Source organism: Eptatretus burgeri, chromosome 7, assembly GCF_056783735.1.
Source record: "Eptatretus burgeri isolate ZD-2024b chromosome 7, Ebu_testis_v1, whole genome shotgun sequence".
Classification (NCBI taxonomy): Eukaryota; Metazoa; Chordata; class Myxini; order Myxiniformes; family Myxinidae; genus Eptatretus; species Eptatretus burgeri.
The window spans coordinates 96,994,419-97,013,593 of NC_140967.1; the positions used below are offsets into that span (position 1 = coordinate 96,994,419).

At 39.0% G+C, this 19,175-nt stretch overlaps 1 protein-coding gene and 1 long non-coding RNA gene across 2 annotated transcripts in view; one reads left to right on the forward strand and one right to left on the reverse strand.

The window, feature by feature from the left end:
• Positions 1 to 7,771: 7,771 nt before the first annotated feature.
• On the reverse strand, positions 7,772 to 14,340 carry LOC147023853 (uncharacterized). The gene is made up of 2 exons (XR_015060402.1): positions 14,062 to 14,340; positions 7,772 to 10,328 (listed from the first exon to the last, which is right to left on the reverse strand). It is a non-coding gene; the product is annotated as an uncharacterized LOC147023853 (long non-coding RNA).
• The window catches only part of TTC9C (tetratricopeptide repeat domain 9C), a 44,043-nt gene continuing 38,886 nt past the window's right edge, over positions 14,019 to 19,175 (forward strand). The window contains exon 1 of the mRNA XM_085889716.1: positions 14,019 to 14,432. Coding sequence (XP_085745842.1) covers positions 14,063 to 14,432 — 370 coding nt within the window. The 5' untranslated portion in view covers positions 14,019 to 14,062. The remainder of the gene's footprint in view (positions 14,433 to 19,175) is intronic.

A 19,175-nucleotide genomic window follows, 5' to 3' on the forward strand; every position in this document is an offset into this window, starting at 1 on the left:
TTAAATTCCTTTATTTGTTGCTTACAAATAGACCTTCCACAAAGCTCATTATCTCCACCAAGTGGTTAATATTCTTCCTTATGTGACTGATTAAATTCTTTCAGGTCTTGTAGATTTATTTTAAATGACTAATTGTACCCGAAATCTTTCATATCATACCCCCAAGGTTCTATTCTCATAAAAACTATACAGTATACACCCTTCTTTATAAAATTTAATTTCAATTGGAACTGTGAATTCTGTATGACTCTGAGATAAATAAATATTTCTGTATCTTTGGAATACACAACCATTTTATTTAAGAATATATATGGTAATAAATCACTTAATCTACTGTCAGGTCAGGTTCGATCTGTGACCTGCTACAGGTACCATGTAAACCTGTACTAACCTGTTCCATGGTCGGGTTGTCGGCGACTAAACCGTCTCCCCCACTAGGTTTTCTGGTGAGGAGGGTGTTTGGATATGGACAACCAGCAGGATTAAAAACAAAACCTGTCAAAGGGCGGAGGAGCTCCTTGTGAGCCAACGGCCATCCATATCTAGTGCCCAACTGTGTCTGCGGACGTCCTCCTGCAGTTGGGTCACTTCTTATTAGGAGGTTGGTGGCAGGATTTGCACTCCGGCCACCGTAAAACCCTTCATTCCGCAAAACGCAAAAACGCAAAAAAATCTGAAAACCCACTCCGTGGGAGTACCTCCTGTGCAGCTTCCCTTCGCAGGGCAGCTCACCGGATGACGGGATTGGGGCAAAGCCTTCGGGACCCCCAATGTTTGATAGGAGGGAAACCACGGGGTAACATCCCTGGGTCAGATTGCGGGAGAGTGTGTCGGAGTGGTGCTGAGGTGTCGTCCACCAGACGGCGGTCTCCTTGGGTTAACCTGAGGCGGTCCCTTCGGGTGGGTGCCTGGAATGTCCTATCCCTAAGAGAGGAGGATCACCTGTCTCTGTTATCATCTGAGCTCAAGCGTTTGGACATCGGGATTGCAGCTCTCTCTGAGGTTCGGAGACCGGATTGCGGCGAGATAATGGTGGGTGGTTACACCTACTATTGGTCTGGTCGCTCTGATGGTTACCATACCCAAGGAGTTGCTGTAGCTGTGTCCAATAAGCTGACCCCAATGATAATTGAGGTAACACCGGTCAACGAGCGTATTATGAGATTAAGGATTCGTCACTCCTTAGGTGTCATTTCCCTGGTCTCTATTTATGCTCCGACTGAGGCGAGTGATCTCACCGTGAAGGATGCATTCTACGCCACACTCGAGTCTGTGGTTGATCAGTGCCCCAGACGAGATACACTTCTAGTCTTGGGGGATTTCAATGCATCGACTGGAACTTATAGGGACGGTTATGAGGTGTGTGTTGGTCCCCATGGGTCAGGAACTATGAACCAGAATGGCACGAAGTTCCTTGACTTTGCAAGAAGTCATGGATTTATGGTGGCTGGTTCATGGTTTCAGCGCCCACAAGCTCATCGCTGGACTTGGTATTCCAATGCTGGTGGTGTGGCAAAGGAGATTGACCATGTCCTCATTGACGGTCGTTGGAGGATGATCCAGAACTGCAGGGTCTACCGGAGTACTCAGTTCCTCAATACTGACCACAGGCTTGTTGTAGAAACTCTAAAGCTGCACCTTAAATCCTGGAGAATGGAACCATCCCAGCCGAGGCTGGATGTTGTCAAGCTCAGGGATGAGAGAGTAGCTGAGGAGTTTACGAACAGGCTGAGTGGACACTTGGGGGGTCTGGGTGCTTTGGGGGGTCCTGAAGAGTTGTGGAGCGCCTTCAAGACCACCGTCCTTGATGTTGCCGGTGGATGCCTTGGAGCTCACCGCAGGGCAAAGAAGAATTTTGTCTCTCAAGGGACACTGGATACCATTGACCAGAGTCGCAGGACCAGGCTGAATGGCAGAGCTGAGCTGTTCAGGGAGCTGAGGCGTAAAACTGTACGTGCACTGAGGGTGGACAAGGAGGCCTATGTGCGAGGAATCTGTGAGGGGGTAGAGCATCACCTGTGGACAGGTGATTCTCGTCCCGCTTACAGAGGAATTCGCGCATTACGTTCATCCAAGCCCATCCCTCGGAGCACTACAGTTCGAGCAGAGAGTGGTAGGCTCTTGACAGAGGAGTCTGAAGTGAAGGCCCGCTGGGCTGGTTACTTTGAGCGGTTGTACCAGGCTGATCCCCCAACTGTCGAGTTGGACGTCAAGGGTGTTACAATCCCTGTTGCTGACCCTCGAATCAACTGTGGTCCACCTACGCTTGTGGAAACACGGGCTGCGGTGAACCAGTTGAAACGGGGCAAAGCTCCAGGGATCTGTGGCATCCATGCCGAACTTCTCAAGGCTGGTGGAAATGCTGCACTCGTGTCGTTGCATGCAGTTTTGTGCTCTGCCTGGAACACAGGCATCATCCCAACTGACTGGAAGAGGGGCCTTGTTGTCCCTCTCTGGAAAGGGAAGGGTGATCGCCAAGACTGCAACAACTACCGAGGGGGGACGTTGCTCTCAGTGCCGGGCAAGTTCTTTGCTCGGATAATTCTCGATAGGGTTCGCCACCATCTGCTTGAGCACCAGCGTCCAGAGCAGTCAGGCTTTACACCAAAGAGGTCAACGATTGACCGTATCCTTGCACTTCGTGTCCTCACCGAACGCAGACGAGAGTTTCGGCAGGGGCTGCTTGCAGCCTATGTTGATCTCTGTAAAGTGTTCGATTCAGTGAATCGGGATGTCCTCTGGAGGATTCTTGGTCTTCGTGGGGTGCCACCAAAACTGATCGATCTGATGTCTGAACTCTACTCTGGTACTGAGAGTGCTGTGAAGTGTGGTGGTACCATCTCTGACTTATTTCCAGTTGTTACTGGAGTTCGTCAGGGATGTGTACTTGCCCCCACACTTTTCAGCACTTGTATGGACTGGATTCTAGGGAGGATGTCGGAGAGATTAAGTTGCAGTGCGTCATTTGGGAATGTCAAGATCTCGGACCTTGACTTTGCAGATGATGCAGTCATCTTTGCGGAGACTTTAGACATCGTCTTGGGGGCCCTCGAGGTGCTTAATGAGGAGTCGGAGCCGTTGGGATTACGGGTTTCTTGGGTCAAAACTAAGATCTAGGCTTTCAATGACATCTTGGATGCTGCTTTCCTGTCTGTACCTGTTTGTGGTGAGGATGTTGAGGTCATGGAGAGATTCACTTACCTTGGCAGTGATATTCATGTCTCTGCTGGCTGCGAGTCAGAGGTCAATAGACGTCTGGGTCGGGCCTGGGGAGTCATGGATTCACTGGATCATGGGGTGTGGCGCTGCCGGTACCTGTGCGGGAGGACGAAAGTCCGAGTCTTCAGGTCCTTGGTACTTCCAGTCTTGCTCTATGGGTGCGAGACTTGGACTCTGACCAAGGATCTGAGACGGAGACTTAATTCCTTTGGTACCAGGTCTCTTCGGAGAATCCTTGGCTATCGCTGGTCGGATTTTGTGTCCAACGAGCGGTTGCTGAGAGAGACTCGGATGAGATTTGTTACCTGCATAGTCCGTGAGCGTCAGTTGCGGCTGTATGGACATGTGGCTCGTTTTCCTGACTCTGATCCTGCTCACCAGATTCTCTCAGCGAGGGAGTCTCATGAGTGGAGGAGGCCAGTGGGTCGACCACGTGCCTCATGGTTGCAACAGGTTGACCATCATCTCAAGGAGATGGGGATGGGCCTGGCATCTGCCTGGGGGATGGCCAGACGGAGGCCCCTGGAGTACCGGCGGAAAGTGGACGCAGCGACTTGCTGTTCTGGCACATGCTCCCATACCTGACCTGACCTGACTTAATCTCACCAAGTCATTTGCATCTGTAGGGCTTAGATAATTTGTTAATTTAAAAGCATTTTTCATATTAATAATTTTTGTTATATTGTAATTCTGTCATTCAGCCTGCCCTGTTGTATAATAGTTTGACAAATCTTTTCCAAAATAGGTAATTTTATTAGATTAATAATGATATCATAAAAATCATGATTATTGTTAAGACAAAATAATATGTATAAACATAATTGTCCACAACAATTAGAATTGAAGTCTTGGACTTGAAATGTATAATAAACATCATTCCCTAAGAATTTCATTACTTCACCAGGTGGTGGAAGACCATAACTGTCAAAATAATATTTGTCTCGACTATTATGAAAACAAACCCAATGAGAACAGTTCCCATTATTATCTTCTAAATTCATAATGATATTCTTTGTACTTTCAGACAACTTTTGCAATCCATCTCTCATGCAAATAACCACATTTTCAATTTTTAGTTTTTTTTACAATATTTGGCAAGTTCTATATTTGATTTTGTATTCTTTCAAAATTCTTTAAACCACTCATCAGTACTCATTTATTTATGAGAAAGATATAATCCATTACCCCTTTTAGTTAATTTTACACCAGCTTATGCAATAGAAGAAAGCACATCTCAAACTAACAATCTTGCTTTATCAGGTAGGCTTTCAAGTTTTTCAGCAAAATCTACAATTACACAACTTATACTAATTTGTTTCTCTAACTCTTTGTTATGTCTTTCCATCTCTTTTTGAGCTGAGTTGAGCCTTCCTTTAATTTGCAGTTTTCACTGCTGTGGAAATACCACCTGTCAAAACTCCCACCATACCAAGGCATGCCAATAAAAGAGGGAAGGATATAATGAATACTCCACTTGTCTCACTGACTGAATATTTCTTCAACACCGGTTTTGACATGTTAATTTTCAGTGAGCCAGAATCGTTCAAGATTTTCACATTTTCTCTTGTGAGCAAAACATCAATTCTTACAGCTCCTTTTCTCTGAATTGTATTACTGTTAATCATATATTAATCTGTAGAACATCAACCTAATTTTATCAATCTCTTCCATTGTTAGGAAAGGTGTATTATCACCCTCATACTTTATATTCATTTCTCTTATCAATCTTGTAAAGTAATTCATTATGGGTGTACTTTTGAAATAATTATGATCCTTCATATATTTTTGCAGTGAGTAATGAGAATACAATCACAGAATATACACTGTTTATAACCTTCTAACTCTGTGTTTAATCCCATCTATGAGCACACTGGACAACTTACAAATTGATTTGACTCCGCAGTCTCCTTTGAGTTCCTCAAAACATTATGTTTCGGATCTTCTATATTACTTGGATTTAGCATGTTGTTAATTTATATAGTCTGTTTTCTTTTAAAATAATTTCATCCTCTAAATCAGCATAGTTATATGCTTCACAATCTTCATCATCATTATTTATATAATCAAGTTATTCACTATTATCAGCATCTTCATCATTTCTAAAACTACTTTGATAACATTTGAACATGAGCTGTCAGCACCATAGCTGTCTTCTGGACCAAGTTCCTCACCAGCAAATTTATTAAGATCTTCAGAGTTGTAATGGCTCATTTATTAAGGAAAAAACTTGAATTATAAATTCTATATTATCACTTGTATCCAAATGGTAAAGTATTAATTCCATTCTCCAATATATATCTCTTATCATCAAATGCTCCCAATGCTTTCCTATTCATTTGTTCTGAATATATCTGATGCTTATAACTTCTAATACTATTCATCTTCCTATACTCTTCTTTCTTTAAAAATAAAAAATCATAATAATGCTTAAAATTTATCATGTCTTTGATTACATTCTTCTTTATCCCTTTCAACTTTTTTTTAATCACTTTTTGAACAACTATACTTGTAAGCATAAGACTTTGCTCCTAATCCTACAAATTCACTCATTATCTTCACCCCAAACTCATGTTTAAATTTTCCAATAACTTTTTTGTTTTTTTTCCAAAATAGTCGATTATCTTTTTCAAAGTTGCTTGCGTCATAAATGTCTGTCTTTCATCATATCCTCATAAACATCTTCTGTCTTGATATCCAATATAAAACTGTCTGTACCCATGTAAAGTACATTAACTCTTTCATCATAGTTCTTCTTTCAGCTGTTGTGGAAATAGTCATACATCAACAACTTGGACAAGTCAATAACTGATGTTCCTACATAAATAGGTTTATCCATCACAATGCTTTCCTTCTCCATATGAATTGCACAAAGGTTCTCAGAGAATGGCTCTACTCCTTTAAAGTTGGGTCTATTAATTAATTTAGATCCTTGTTTCCAAGATGTAGTAAGTCTTATGTTTTGTCTGTTCCTTACATCGTCATCTGGGTATTGAAGTCGATTTTTTTTTTAACCAATGACTGATTACACTTTAGAACTCTGTTAATTTTATTCATTCTCAATCCAGCTGATAGATATTGCCTCAGGTTTCTTTGGTGTAATACATAATTGGCTTTATCATATAGTGTAGTTAAAAGCTTTTCTGTTGGTGTCCATGCTTGAGAAGAGCGAGTAAGAAATTATTGTTGATAATCGCTGAGCCATTGTTTTCTTGGTTTTTCTTTATCGGGAGCATATGGTAAGTCTTTGTGAGCATTGTGGAGTTCTTCAGGATATCCACTTTAAAGTCCACTTTAAAGTTTAAATCCACTTTATAGTAATAACCAACTTTTGCTTCATCGAATTCTTTCTGGGAAGAGAGAATGATATTTTTTAATATTCATTCATAATTCTTCTCCTGTACCCATTTGAAGTCTCCACATGGTAGAGCTTGAGACATTGCCAATCCATAGAGATTGTTTGCATCATTATACAACAAATAAGAACTATCTTTTTAAGCATCATAATCAGAGATTTTTTTGTTTGCTTTGGCATATCATTTTGAACAGAGTTATGATATTCCTCCTTTTAGCTTTCTCTATCATCAACAGCATATCTACATCGGAAACTAATTTGAGAGGTTGTTTAGTCATCTTCAGCATCATACTCCAAGCTTGACTAGGAGCTGTATAATAATGAACAGGATCAAATCCATACGAATTTGTATTCCGACATTTCTGAATGCTTCAAATACATCGGCGAATAACAAAACATCAGTCTTAAGATACAAGTCATGATATTCACCAAGATTTTTCATGTTAAATCTTTCCCAGATATTTTTATGCATGTTGATAGTCTTCATCACTAATATGAGTGTTATTCAGCTCATTATAGAAGCTTTCTTTTGAAGGGAGTTGTGTTTCCTAAAATCTTCCAAAGTTGTCCACATAGTCATATGGGTAAACACCCTTTCGTGATAGCAGCTCAACTGTGCTTGCTTCAGTTGACACTAGGTTTGTTTCCTCTTCATTTAGGAAATGATTTTGGAAATTTGTATATGCTTTAAGACTTGATGTTAATGTGGATAAATTAATTTGGCATAAATATGGCATAAAGGATTTGGGCATAAATAAATTTGGCATTATTTGGCATAAATTTGCATGAATCTAGAAATCTAATATAACTTTTGTGAGTTGTTGGGATTGATTTTGTAAATGAGATGTACTTTTGGTCTGTGGTAGGAATGACAGATATGTCCCCAGGTGTCTTTGCAAGTTCACTGCGGAATAAATGTGTGTCATAGTTGGCATTGTTGTGAAGAAAGACTGAAATGAAAGTAGGGAGTTTGAAATTGAGATTACAACTTTGATGAGCAGGTCCTCTATATTTACCAGTAAGATGACAATGGTCTCTAACTTTTGGTTCTTTACTGATAACATCTTGACAAAGATAACATATGTTGGAGTTCTTAACCCTGTAAGTGATGTCTCAACTTCTTTCACACAAAAGAAAGATTAGAACAACATTCAATATATTGCTCAAACCACAAATCAACTGCAATCAATTTGCCAAAAGTGGGTTCAGTGGTAGATTTTAATGATATAAATAAATTCATAAAGCATTTATTGGTGATGTATGCCAACTTTGAAAGCATTCTCGAAAAGATACACTACTTCTCCAAATCCAAATAAATCTGACACCAAGCTATATCAAAAGCATACTCCTTGTGCGTTTTGCTATTATATCAAATCTTCTGTTGGAGACCAATGTTATAAATTAGTAATGTACAGAGGAGAAGATACCCCTCAACAGTTTGTAAAACGATTCGAAAAAGATTGTATTCAACAAACAGAAGTAATGCAAAAAACGTCCAAAGCAATGAAATTAACACAAGATGAGGAGGAAGAGTTTGTCGTATTAGTTTGACTGTATGCTTGAGAAGTAATCAATCTTGAAATTTTTTTGATATCAGCAAAATGTGAGTTTTCCTCCAAACTATAGTACAGAAGGTCAATGTGTGTTTCATAATTTTTATAGTTATTTGAAATTTTTAATATTTTAACTTGATTTGTATCTGTTAGTTCATATACATTAACAGAGAGATTGTTCATTTTTTATCAAAGTTAGAGATATCCTTTAACTTCATTTGAAATTCTAATCCTTTAACATTTAAAGTATTTTCATATTTTTTATAATGCCATATTCATTCCGGTTTCCATTGTGGGGGATGTAATTGAGCAAGAACAGCCCAGAGGAAGCATTTGTTGTCATTGTTTTGAACATTAACAACTGCTTTTTAAAGTTTTTTTATCCTTGGCAAATGAATATCGGAAAAAGCTTAAAGAGGATCTGATTTCAAGATGTGTCTATCTAAGAAAATGATTTTCCCAATGTTAAACCCACTTCCTTCTGTGTTATCAACAACATCTATTTCATACCTCTGAAGTTTATCATAAACATTACAATCTTGGAAACCTTGAAATGAAGAAATGAAATAGGGGTTTGTTCTCATATAGGGTGTTTCTTCCTTCAACTCAATTCTTCAATTGTCTTCTTTTGTCAAATGTAATTTTACACCCATATAGAATTTAATGGTATTAAATCCCCTCAGGCTCTTGTTAATTAAAGTTTCAACAGCCGAACTAACTTTTACAATTGCTTCAGCTTCCAATTTTGGTTCTGGCTCTTTAAACCTAAAAATTAGTATTTTTATATGATCCTTAAATACCCCATCAGTTTTTTCAATAACAAACCTGGCTGCATATTCTGAGTTTTTTTTTCTGTGTGTTCGCATGATTGAAGATGTCTCTTGAAGTGATTGAAATCCGTTGAGCATGTATCACAATGTTGTTTTTCTTGCTCTGCTGGTTGGATTACTTGAAATGTATGGAGTGTTTTTTCATGATTGTAAGTGTCTGTTGAAATATTTGTAGTCCTTGTTGCATTCACATTCACATCGCAATGAGTTATATTCACCATATTTATATAACAAAAATATGATTTTCTAGGAGCTATTTATGTATATACTTTTGTGTTTAAAATAAAATTTTCTGAGTGAAATCTCACACTACTTTATCAATACTTTTGTCCTTAAAATAAAATATTCTTGCTGAAATCTTTTCCTGATCACTTAAAAGATTTTATTTTAAGCAAAAAAGTATCTATAAATCAGCAAAAGATTGTTTTTCTTGGACCTATTTAGAAATTATATTTTTGTGTTTAAAATATAATTTTCTTGGTTAAATCTCTTACAGATTTATGGATACTTTTGTCTTTAAAATAAAATCATCGTGGTGAAATCTCTTCCGGATCTCTTCGAAGATTATATTTGAAGCACAGAAGTATCTACAAATCAGCAAGAGATTATTTTTCTCAGACCTATTTAAATTATATTTTTGTGTTGAAAATAAAGTTTTCTTGGTGAAATCTCTTCCTGATTTATAGATACTTTTGTCTTTACTTCTAGACTGGTCTCCCATTTCTACTCTCTCCAACATCAACTCATGTTGGGAATTTTTAAAAGAAATTTGTTCCCCCTCGTGCACAGATTTATCCCCTCTCATCTTCAGTTGTCCTACCCTTCCTCTGGCCCATGTTTCACTGATAGTCTAGTCAAAAAATGAGATATGTTGCTAACTAACATGCTCGAGGCATTTTTGAGGAAAAGTTGGCAACCAGTTTATTTCAGCTAATTTGGGTGTGTTGAATTTAAATTTGCTGTCTGCCAAGCTGTATCTTGAACGCTTGACCCTCAAAATGATGTAATAAGCCATGCCCCTTTTTGCCAAATGCGAAATATAATTCTCCTTAAAAATGGCATCAAAACTATCATGTGTGGTATCAAATTAAAGCTAATGACATGTACATTGCATTCATACTGTCAATGAATTAGTTTTGTATGATCTTTGGTCAATGAAATGTCAAAAGGCCATGATTTGTGTGAAATATACAATCAAAATTATATATACATTTATGGTCCTGTAATGAAAAGGAGAGGAAAGGCACATCTAAACTATCCTGATCTACCATCCCCAGAATCAATGGGCGGGAGGTATGAGGACGACTTTCTTGTTCCAGTACTTATGTCTTTGTCACCAGTTCCCGATGCCTGCAAAGAAGTTGTTTCTTGCGGCTGCAACACAGGGTGCGGGAACTTGCGCTGCAAATGCAGGAAGTCTAATCTGCTATGCACAGGAGCTTGCAAATGCAGGAATGTTAATGATAACTGTCGCAATTCCTAAGAGCAAAAGACTGAACATGAGACTGAAGTAACCCAAAATGACATTTGGTTTTATCAAGGTATGATACACATGTTCGAGGATTACTTCTAGATGTATTCAAAGGCACAACCTTTTTTATGAAGCTAGAAAACATGGCAAGTTTGTGACATAGAAGAGACAAATTTCAGCAAGATTGTTACTGTTTTTTAAAATTCCGGTAATGGTTATTACAATGACTAAAGAATAAGATACATGTTATTTTTGGTCAAATTAATTATGTTGATTCCCTTTCATTTGAATTTCCTAAACAATATCGCTTTACTTCAGTCAATTTGTAATTAACCTCCGCCATCGAAGATGGATGGAGGTTACTGTTTTCACCCCTTTCTGTTTGTTACTTACGAAATCTAAAGATTTCGTATGTATATTGATCACTTCCGTTTCTGTTTGTTTGTTTGTGTTTGTTTGTTTGTTTGTTTGTATGCACGATAACTCGGGAACGGAAGAAGCTACCAATGTCAAATTACACCACGTGATTCAGGAGGGTGATGGCTAGCGCTGATTAGATTTTGGTCAAAATCGGTCAAAGGTCAAGGTCACAGTGAGGTCAAACATAATTCCGTAAATTCATGTGGAGAAATGGAGTATTTTTGCTTCGCTCGACGTTACGAGTTCGTTTTAACTTCGATTTTAATTTTGTCTTCGGGTTTTGTGATCGCTTAGGATGCTTAAAACTCGGTTTTCGAAATTCTGGTAAAAATCAGATGTTTTGGAGACATTTTAAGATTGTATAAAAAAGATTTCACTCGACGCGTCACGGGTCGTCACGTGATGCAGTGCGCTCGAGCAGACGCGTCGTTGAGTCACGTAAAGGCTTTCCGTGTGCGCGCTGACGGTGTTTTCGATAAAGATGGTGTTTAAAAGTCATTTTTATCCCAATAAAGGTTATCGTCGCATGCCTGACTCGCTGAGCTGTCAGATTATGTAAAGATTGTTGGTGGATGGCCGAATATTATGGTTTTGTGACTTTGATAAAATAATATAAAATAATTGCGTGGAGAAATGGAGATTTTTGCTTCGGTCGACGTTACGATTTTTGATGGTTTGGTAAAGAATCATCGTAGAAACTTCTGGTTTGCATCGCTACCTTCTCTCGAGACAGCTTTTATTAGACAAGGTCAGAGGTCAAGTTGACGATTTCGAAAGTACCAGTCTATGACTGCTTGTTTGTTTGTTTGTTTGTGAAAAGTATTACGGAAAAACTCCTTGACGGATTTCGACGAAACTTGGTGGGGGGGGGGGGTTAGGTCTGGTCCAAGGATCATGCCATTAGATTTTGGACTTGGTCCAAAATCCAATATGGCCGCTATGGCGGCCAATTTTAAAAACTATTTGAATTTTTTTTTTTGCATTTCTACGTGTTTTAAGTGATTTCCAACCACCCCCCCCCCACCCCCAAAAAAAAATAGCTGGAGAAAAAAAAAATTTGCAACTTTTTTTTCAACAAAATTTCGATTTTTTTTTTTTTGCATCTCTACATGTTATAAGTGATTTCCAACAAAAAAAACCATGCAAAAATTATAATTGCGGTTGATTTTAGAACTTCAGGTGGATATACCCACGTAAAAATCAATTTCTGTCTCAAGGAATTGAGTTGTGACGAATGAATTGAGTATGTAGAAAGTAAAAGGGAAAGTTGCAAACTATAACTCTGTGAGCACTGTTGACGTCAAATTGAATGAATAGGATATCAGGTTCACTTGAGTGACCCAACAGTATTGGCGGCGGAGGTTTTGCACTCTACCGAGTGCTCCCCCTGTAATGCATGTTGTTTTTGTATTATATCAATCTTGTGTAGCCTTTGGAACTTCTACTGTTACAAACAGCCCTGAATAATATTGTTTTGTAACCTTAAGGGAACAAATTAACGAATCGAAGAGTTACTATAAATCTAACTAGTTCCACGTCATCAAAATTAATGATTAGTCATATTTTTAAGACCATCAAAGTTGTTTTGCCCCACTTCTGATTTTATTACTGGAAGAGGGATGGGGGATCAACACTCTAACAAAACTAGTTACATTTAAAGGACTACATAAATCTTTTGATTTGTTCCCTACCTAAATGATCCCAGATAATTCAATACATAGTTCTTATCAATGAGTTGGCAATGTTGAAATCTTGCACTTTTGTATGATACCAAACATGATTATTATGTTTATCATCACTAAGAAGGTAGTCTATGAAACTTGTGGTGAGGCATTTGTCCTGAAACAACTTGCCTTTGCCTCATGGAAAGCAAACCCAACTTCCATAAAGCTCGGAACAAGTGTGTATCTACCCTCAGGAGAGCCAGAAAACATCATCTTTCTAATCTCAAGTCTGAACTTTCAAACCTCTCTCCCTCCTACAAATCCTGGTGGTGTCTTGTTCAGTCTGTTTCTGGTGTATGTTCCCCCTCCATCCCCTCCCTTACCCCAAAGGCCGCACTGCTGACACTGCACATGAAAAGGCTGAATATCGAAACTCCATGTTTGCTTCTAACTCCTGTGTTCCAAAACCCGTCGATTTCTGTACCCACCTTACCCAGTCACACCCAGCTGTTCCTCGACTCTGTGTCCTTTTCTCCTGACAAGGTGGAGAGCTTGCTGCCAAACCTCGACTGAGATTCTGCAACCGGTCCAGACAGCATCAGCCCACGTGTCCTAAAAACCTGCTCTGCTGCTCTTACTCACCCCTCTCTCTGTTCTATTCACCCTCTCATTTTCTCAAGGTCATTTTCCATCGACTTGGAAATCAGAAAACATTACCGCCCTGCATAAAAAGGTGCAAAAACAGATCCCTGCAACTACAGACCAATCAGCCTTCTCCCAATCATCAGCAAGGTTATGGAATCCATCATCGCTTCAGACATTAAATCCTTCCTCTTCTCCAATGGCTTGATTTCCGATCATCAATTTGGTTTCAGACCAGGTCACTCTACCTTGGATATGCTGCTTCTGCTCTCCCAACAATGGATGGAGGTCCTCATTGCCAGACATAAAATGAGAGCCATCTTCCTCGACATATCACGTGCTTTCGATACGGTCTGGCATCCTGCCCGACTCACCAACCTCTCTTCTTATGGTGTCTTTTATCAATTACATGGTGGAGCTTAGAGGTCTGGTTAAAATGCTGGTATTTAAAATATGAAAATATATATATATATATATATATATATATATATATATAGTCGATGACGTCATAATGTCGGTGTCCCACGTGACTCAAATGTCATTAATTTCTTCGTATTACCGTGGAAAGCTATGTCCAAAATCGGATGCTTTTTAAGCCTTTAAAAACATTTTTTTATTTATTGTTATTACAAGTCAACTGTATTGAAACAAGTTTTCTGCGTTGGCAGATAACTGCGTTCTGCGTTGGTGTATAGCGTAATCTAGTGCGGTGTATAACTAGCACGCTGTTCAATTCAGTTCATTTTATTTTTTTCCTCATATAATAATAAACCTGTAGTTCCGTAAAGAAATGTAAATATAACGACAATTCACGGCTTTTTGTTCCGTTAATAGTCATTTGCACAAGACGTGAAAGAAAGAAAGAAAAAAATCAATGAAGACAAAACGTCGAATGAGTTGTGTTCCTCACCATGGCGGATGCTGACGGTTGCTCCACGAACTTATTTGTGAAAGAACAGGGCGCCGTGGGTGGGTTAACCGAAGCAGACCCCGAACAAGCTAATGTTGGTACAACGTGTGTGGAAGGGCTGAAGGAGCGTGTTGTCCTGGCGAAGGACTTCAAGAACGCGGGAAACGTGTATTACCGCGCTGGGAAATACAGGGACGCGGCCGGGCGCTACCACCGGGCGTTGCTGCAACTTCGTGGACTGCTGGACTCGTGTGAGAATGAGCAAACGGCCATATCTTTGAGTCTTCTGGGCCATAAAACGGCCAAGCCGAGCAAGAAGGAGCTTCAGGCAGTGCAGAGCGTAGAGATCGACTGTTACAACAACCTTGCCGGTTAGTCGACTTGGTTCCGCTCCTGATCCTACTAGCTCGGCTAACCTCGACCAAAGCTACTGTTTGTGGTCACGTGTGCGGGAGGAAGAGCTTCAGAAAAGTTCCCCAAATGATGTGGAGAATGAAATATTACAAACTATCTCGTAACCACTACCTGTGGTGATGGTGATGGTGGTGGTGGTGGTGGTGGGTTGCGTCTCAAAATATCGTTTCGTTTTCGATCTTCCAATTCTTCCTCCTCCTCTTCCTCTTCCCCTTCTTCTTCCTTCCCTTAACTTTTCTTAATTTTTTTTTTGTATACCTTGTTGAGGCTCGTATAAGAGCTATAGTGACACACAACGCACAACAAGGGGGACATGAGACAAGAGGGGCGGGAGTGGGAAGGACAAAACAGTGGGGAACAGAGACATTAGGGGTCATTCTGTGTCAAATCAGCCAAAAACATGAAATTCTGTGGTGACACCCTCAGATTTTCCTGAATGAATTCTCAAAGCTACCTTAACATAATATATGAGGAAGGTTTGCCAAGTTATAGCTCAAAATTCCAAGTAGTGCCCGAGATATGGCCCGACAAACACCCGAGGGATGTTTCAATTCTGGCAGTCGCGAGTTGCAGATTTGTATCTGAAGCATTTTTGGAGGGCTCTAAATTCCAGAGTTTTACAAACAGAGTTCTGAAAATTCACCAATATGGTGTCTATTAGTGAGGCTTTCAGAATCTGACATCAAAAATGTTCTACTTAAAATACTTTTTAAGATGAGTACTCTCAAAAGTAGTGATTTGTAACACGCGGTCAAATTTTTTTTTTGAGTTTTCAAATTTCTGCCAACAGTCAGTTTATTCATCATGAATAATTTTGTTGCCTGATTTACATAATCTAGTGACTGGATCATTCACACAAGAAAACTGAAACCTTTTGGAGCAAAATCTTGGGTGCTATGGGTGTCTGAACTTTGCTCCAGACTCAAAGACACTGAAATTTACCCCGGTTTTACCCCAAGCGTTCACCATGTTGACAGTTACACAGCTCTTTTAAATTTTTGTCACTTAAAGACACATACATAGGCAAACTGTGGTAGAAAATTCAAGAGTTGTCCTCATTCCCTTCTGTTTTTAAACGATTTTTATAAAGGCCCACTATTTTAAAAAAACATGTTCGATGAAAGATGTAAAAGCAACAGGTGTGCTTTTGAAGTGGAAGCCATGTCAAGAATTCCTAAGCTGACACCACAATGAGCATGCAGTCATGTTTATGGTCAGAATAACTTTGTGGTTAATTTACTTTTGCTCAAAAATGTATTTTTCCAATTAAAAATGAGATGCCAACACTTATCTCAATCATGAAAAAAGGCACAATGTACAATGGTGCATTTTGTATGATATAAAAGTAATAAATATTAAACAATATCTTAAAAAGTGACATATGTTATATTTTTTTTCTGGAAAGTGACATTGGAACAGTGCATATTTACAAGTATATACATTTGTATAAAACATTGAGCTTTTTCATAATTGTATATCAGAATGTATACGTAGCTGTGAAAATCAAACATTTCACAGAGTCATTTACAACCATCTTCAGGGACAAATTAGATAACAAAGTCATATTTCAAGTATAAGCATTACATCAAGCAGTTTCAAATTTCTTCTTTATCAACTCAAAATCATTCTCAGGTAGCGAGTCGTGTCTTGCACTATGACCAGTTATATGTGGAACACTGACTACACACAGGATGTGATTAAATGAAACCCAGCATTAATCTTTACTATTTTCTGGCCAAGATAATGTTTGACGAGATCATTTCATAAACTTAACTAATACATCCTGGTTTTCATCTGAACCCTCCACAATCCAGCCAATGTACCACTCTGCATCACACAAACAAGCTACATATGTCCCTTGCTTGAATTTAGAATAATCATTACAAAGTGTACTTTGTGCAGTACCGGTACCTATGGAAACAGTGCTGAAAATTGAATCTGATGAAACCCTACGCATTTCAATATTACCATCAGCTGCTGTAGGGATGAAGCTATGGTGAGAACGTGTTTTAGCCAAATTTGCAGCAGCACCATACCGAGATTCAAGGTCAAATTCAGAATTATTTTGAATGTCTTCTGTACTAACAAAAAGAAACTTAATGCCTTCGATATGACCATCTGCCCATTTGAACATGTCTTCTGCTGTCAAAATGTGGTTCTGTAGAGGAGCCTGCAGACTTGCTCTCGCACAAAGTCGTTTCACCGTTCCCCCTATCCCATCACATGGGCTTTTCCCGTGTGATGTGGTAAAGAAATGCCACTCTGCAGGCACACCACGGTCTGCTGTATGGGGACATAAGTTCACAAAATTTTTGTAATTTTTGTACTGACTTGCAGCCCCATCTGAAAAATATGAAACCTTTTCCAAACTAGGAATAACAGATTTTAAATATGGAAACACTTTAGATAAGAATGCATGAAGAGCAGTGGTGTCTTGCTTTAAACTATCCAATAACACACATGCAGAAAAGCAGTTCAGAGTGTCTGCCCCCTTGTAGTATATGGCAAAGGGGTGGAGAGGTGCCTGGCTATTGTGTCCCTGTACTTCGTACTGCACCAAGAAACTGAAGTTTTCATCGAAATCTAATAAGATAATGGCTTCATTTGGGGGTAATTGTTCTTTTAAGTTCTGTAAGTAGGCAGACTGGGATTTAGCGATGTTATGATGTTTCCTTAATTCATCAAATCCATCACATACAACATCCAGAAAGTCATTTCAATTTTCTTGAAAAGTCTTCAGATCTGTACGGTATCCACTCACTGTTTGTAAGTGATATCTTCAGGATCTATGTCATTGTCGGAGAACAGACCCAGCAAGTATCATACAGTGCAGTTTTTCCTGGACAGTTTTCACACAAATGAAGCATACACTGATGGTTCACTGTATTGCATACTATCTTAAGAAGAAGGTCTTTATTGTCATTATGTTGTGGTATTGCTGCTAACAGGAGTTTAACATTCTGATGGTACTGGCATACACATACTGAGTGCATGCCTGCACTATTCACAGATACACACCATTTTGGTCTTGGCACTGCAAATTTTGAAAAGCCTACTTTATCATTGTACTTTTTAACATACTCTAGATGCAACACTTTCAAGTTAACAAGTAACAAACGCTTCTGTTTCAGAACTCTCTTGCCCTCAACAATAACTGACACAACATCCTTTTTGCCAGGACTCTGTCTTGAGTACTCATAAGACTGATAAAAATCAGTCACACGTTCACATACAACACTTGATAAAGCTTTCCATTTCTTCACATCAGGCTCAGAAAGAATGCCCTTCTCCTCCCTTAACTGTCTTGACCACTTGGCTCTATACCGAGAAACATCAAAAATATTAGAAACTTTTCTATCCGACCAACTTGCAGGCACCATAGTCAGTCACTTTATCTTTTCCCTTCTGGTAGAGTTCGAGCATTTCTCCTTTAGAAGATAAATAAACTCATCAAATTCTCGGCACTTCTCATCATCATTCTCTGACGATGAAGTAAGCTCATCAGAGTCCACTTGAAGAATGCGGGCAGCTTTTCTCTTCACAGATGTGTGTATGTCCTTCACCTTACACTTTGCATGTGAGATGCTGCGAATTTCCTTCATTGGAGTACACCCCAATGCAGATACACTAGCTTCAAGAGAGTGAAAAGATTCATCTGCTTGTTCCATCACGTTCTCATCGCTTGTAGATGAAAACTGCTCCCTGACAGGTGACTTCTTCAGCCTCTGCTCACAATTGAAGCACAGCTTTTGACCAGGTTTAAGCCCCCAAGCCTTAGCTTCATCCTGGTCCAATGTATGGAGATTCTCTGAAATAGAAGGAAGGAAAAATCTGGTTGAGTCTACATCATTTCAAAAGGGCATTTCAGCATAAACACCAAGCCTGGTGTTGGCTTAGTGGTTAGGATGGTGGCTTGGGATCCCAGGGTCCTGAGTTCAAGCTCTGTTGGCTGCTGAATTAACACCAGGGGGTTGACTCAGCCTGTCATCCTTCCAAGGTCGGCAAAATGAGTGCCAGTGTACTGGTCCCGGTGTATGCCCCCGGTTAGAATAGGTGTACCATATCCCTGTGTGTCGTAAGAGGCGACCAGGGTTGGCATCAGGAAGGGCATCCGGCCATAAAACCTTGCCTCAAGAAAAAGCCAAAACCCCTGCACAGCAGGGAAAAATGGCTGTAAAAATGGTCATTTTATTTCAGCATAAACATCCTTTTAGTTTTCTCACCTTTTGTCTTTATCCTTTTTTTTGTTACAGTACTTATTTTAAAGAAAAAATTCATTACGATCTTTTTTTCTACATTCATATTTTTACAACATAGAAAAGAAATACTAAATTTGTTACTTTTTATTATTCTGTACAGTTCATGTCATGAATTCACTTTTCTATTACTTACATGTATCACATTTGTAGAAGATTAAACATGTACCTTTATAGTCTTTAACAGAGTAAAATCATTTACTTTACATTGGTACTTTTAAGCATTATTTTGATAATTAAATTGTAGTACTTCCTGTCCAAATTCTTCTTGCATACTTTCAATGGATCAAAACAATACTTTTGCAGCCACACATAGCTAGAAATGTAGAGTTTCTCATGATGATAGCAAATATTATAATCTTCATTCATTAAGTTTTTTTTTTCCACACCTCCACTCTAACAGCTTCTTGTCATTTTCTGACAGATTATTTGGTCTAATATATA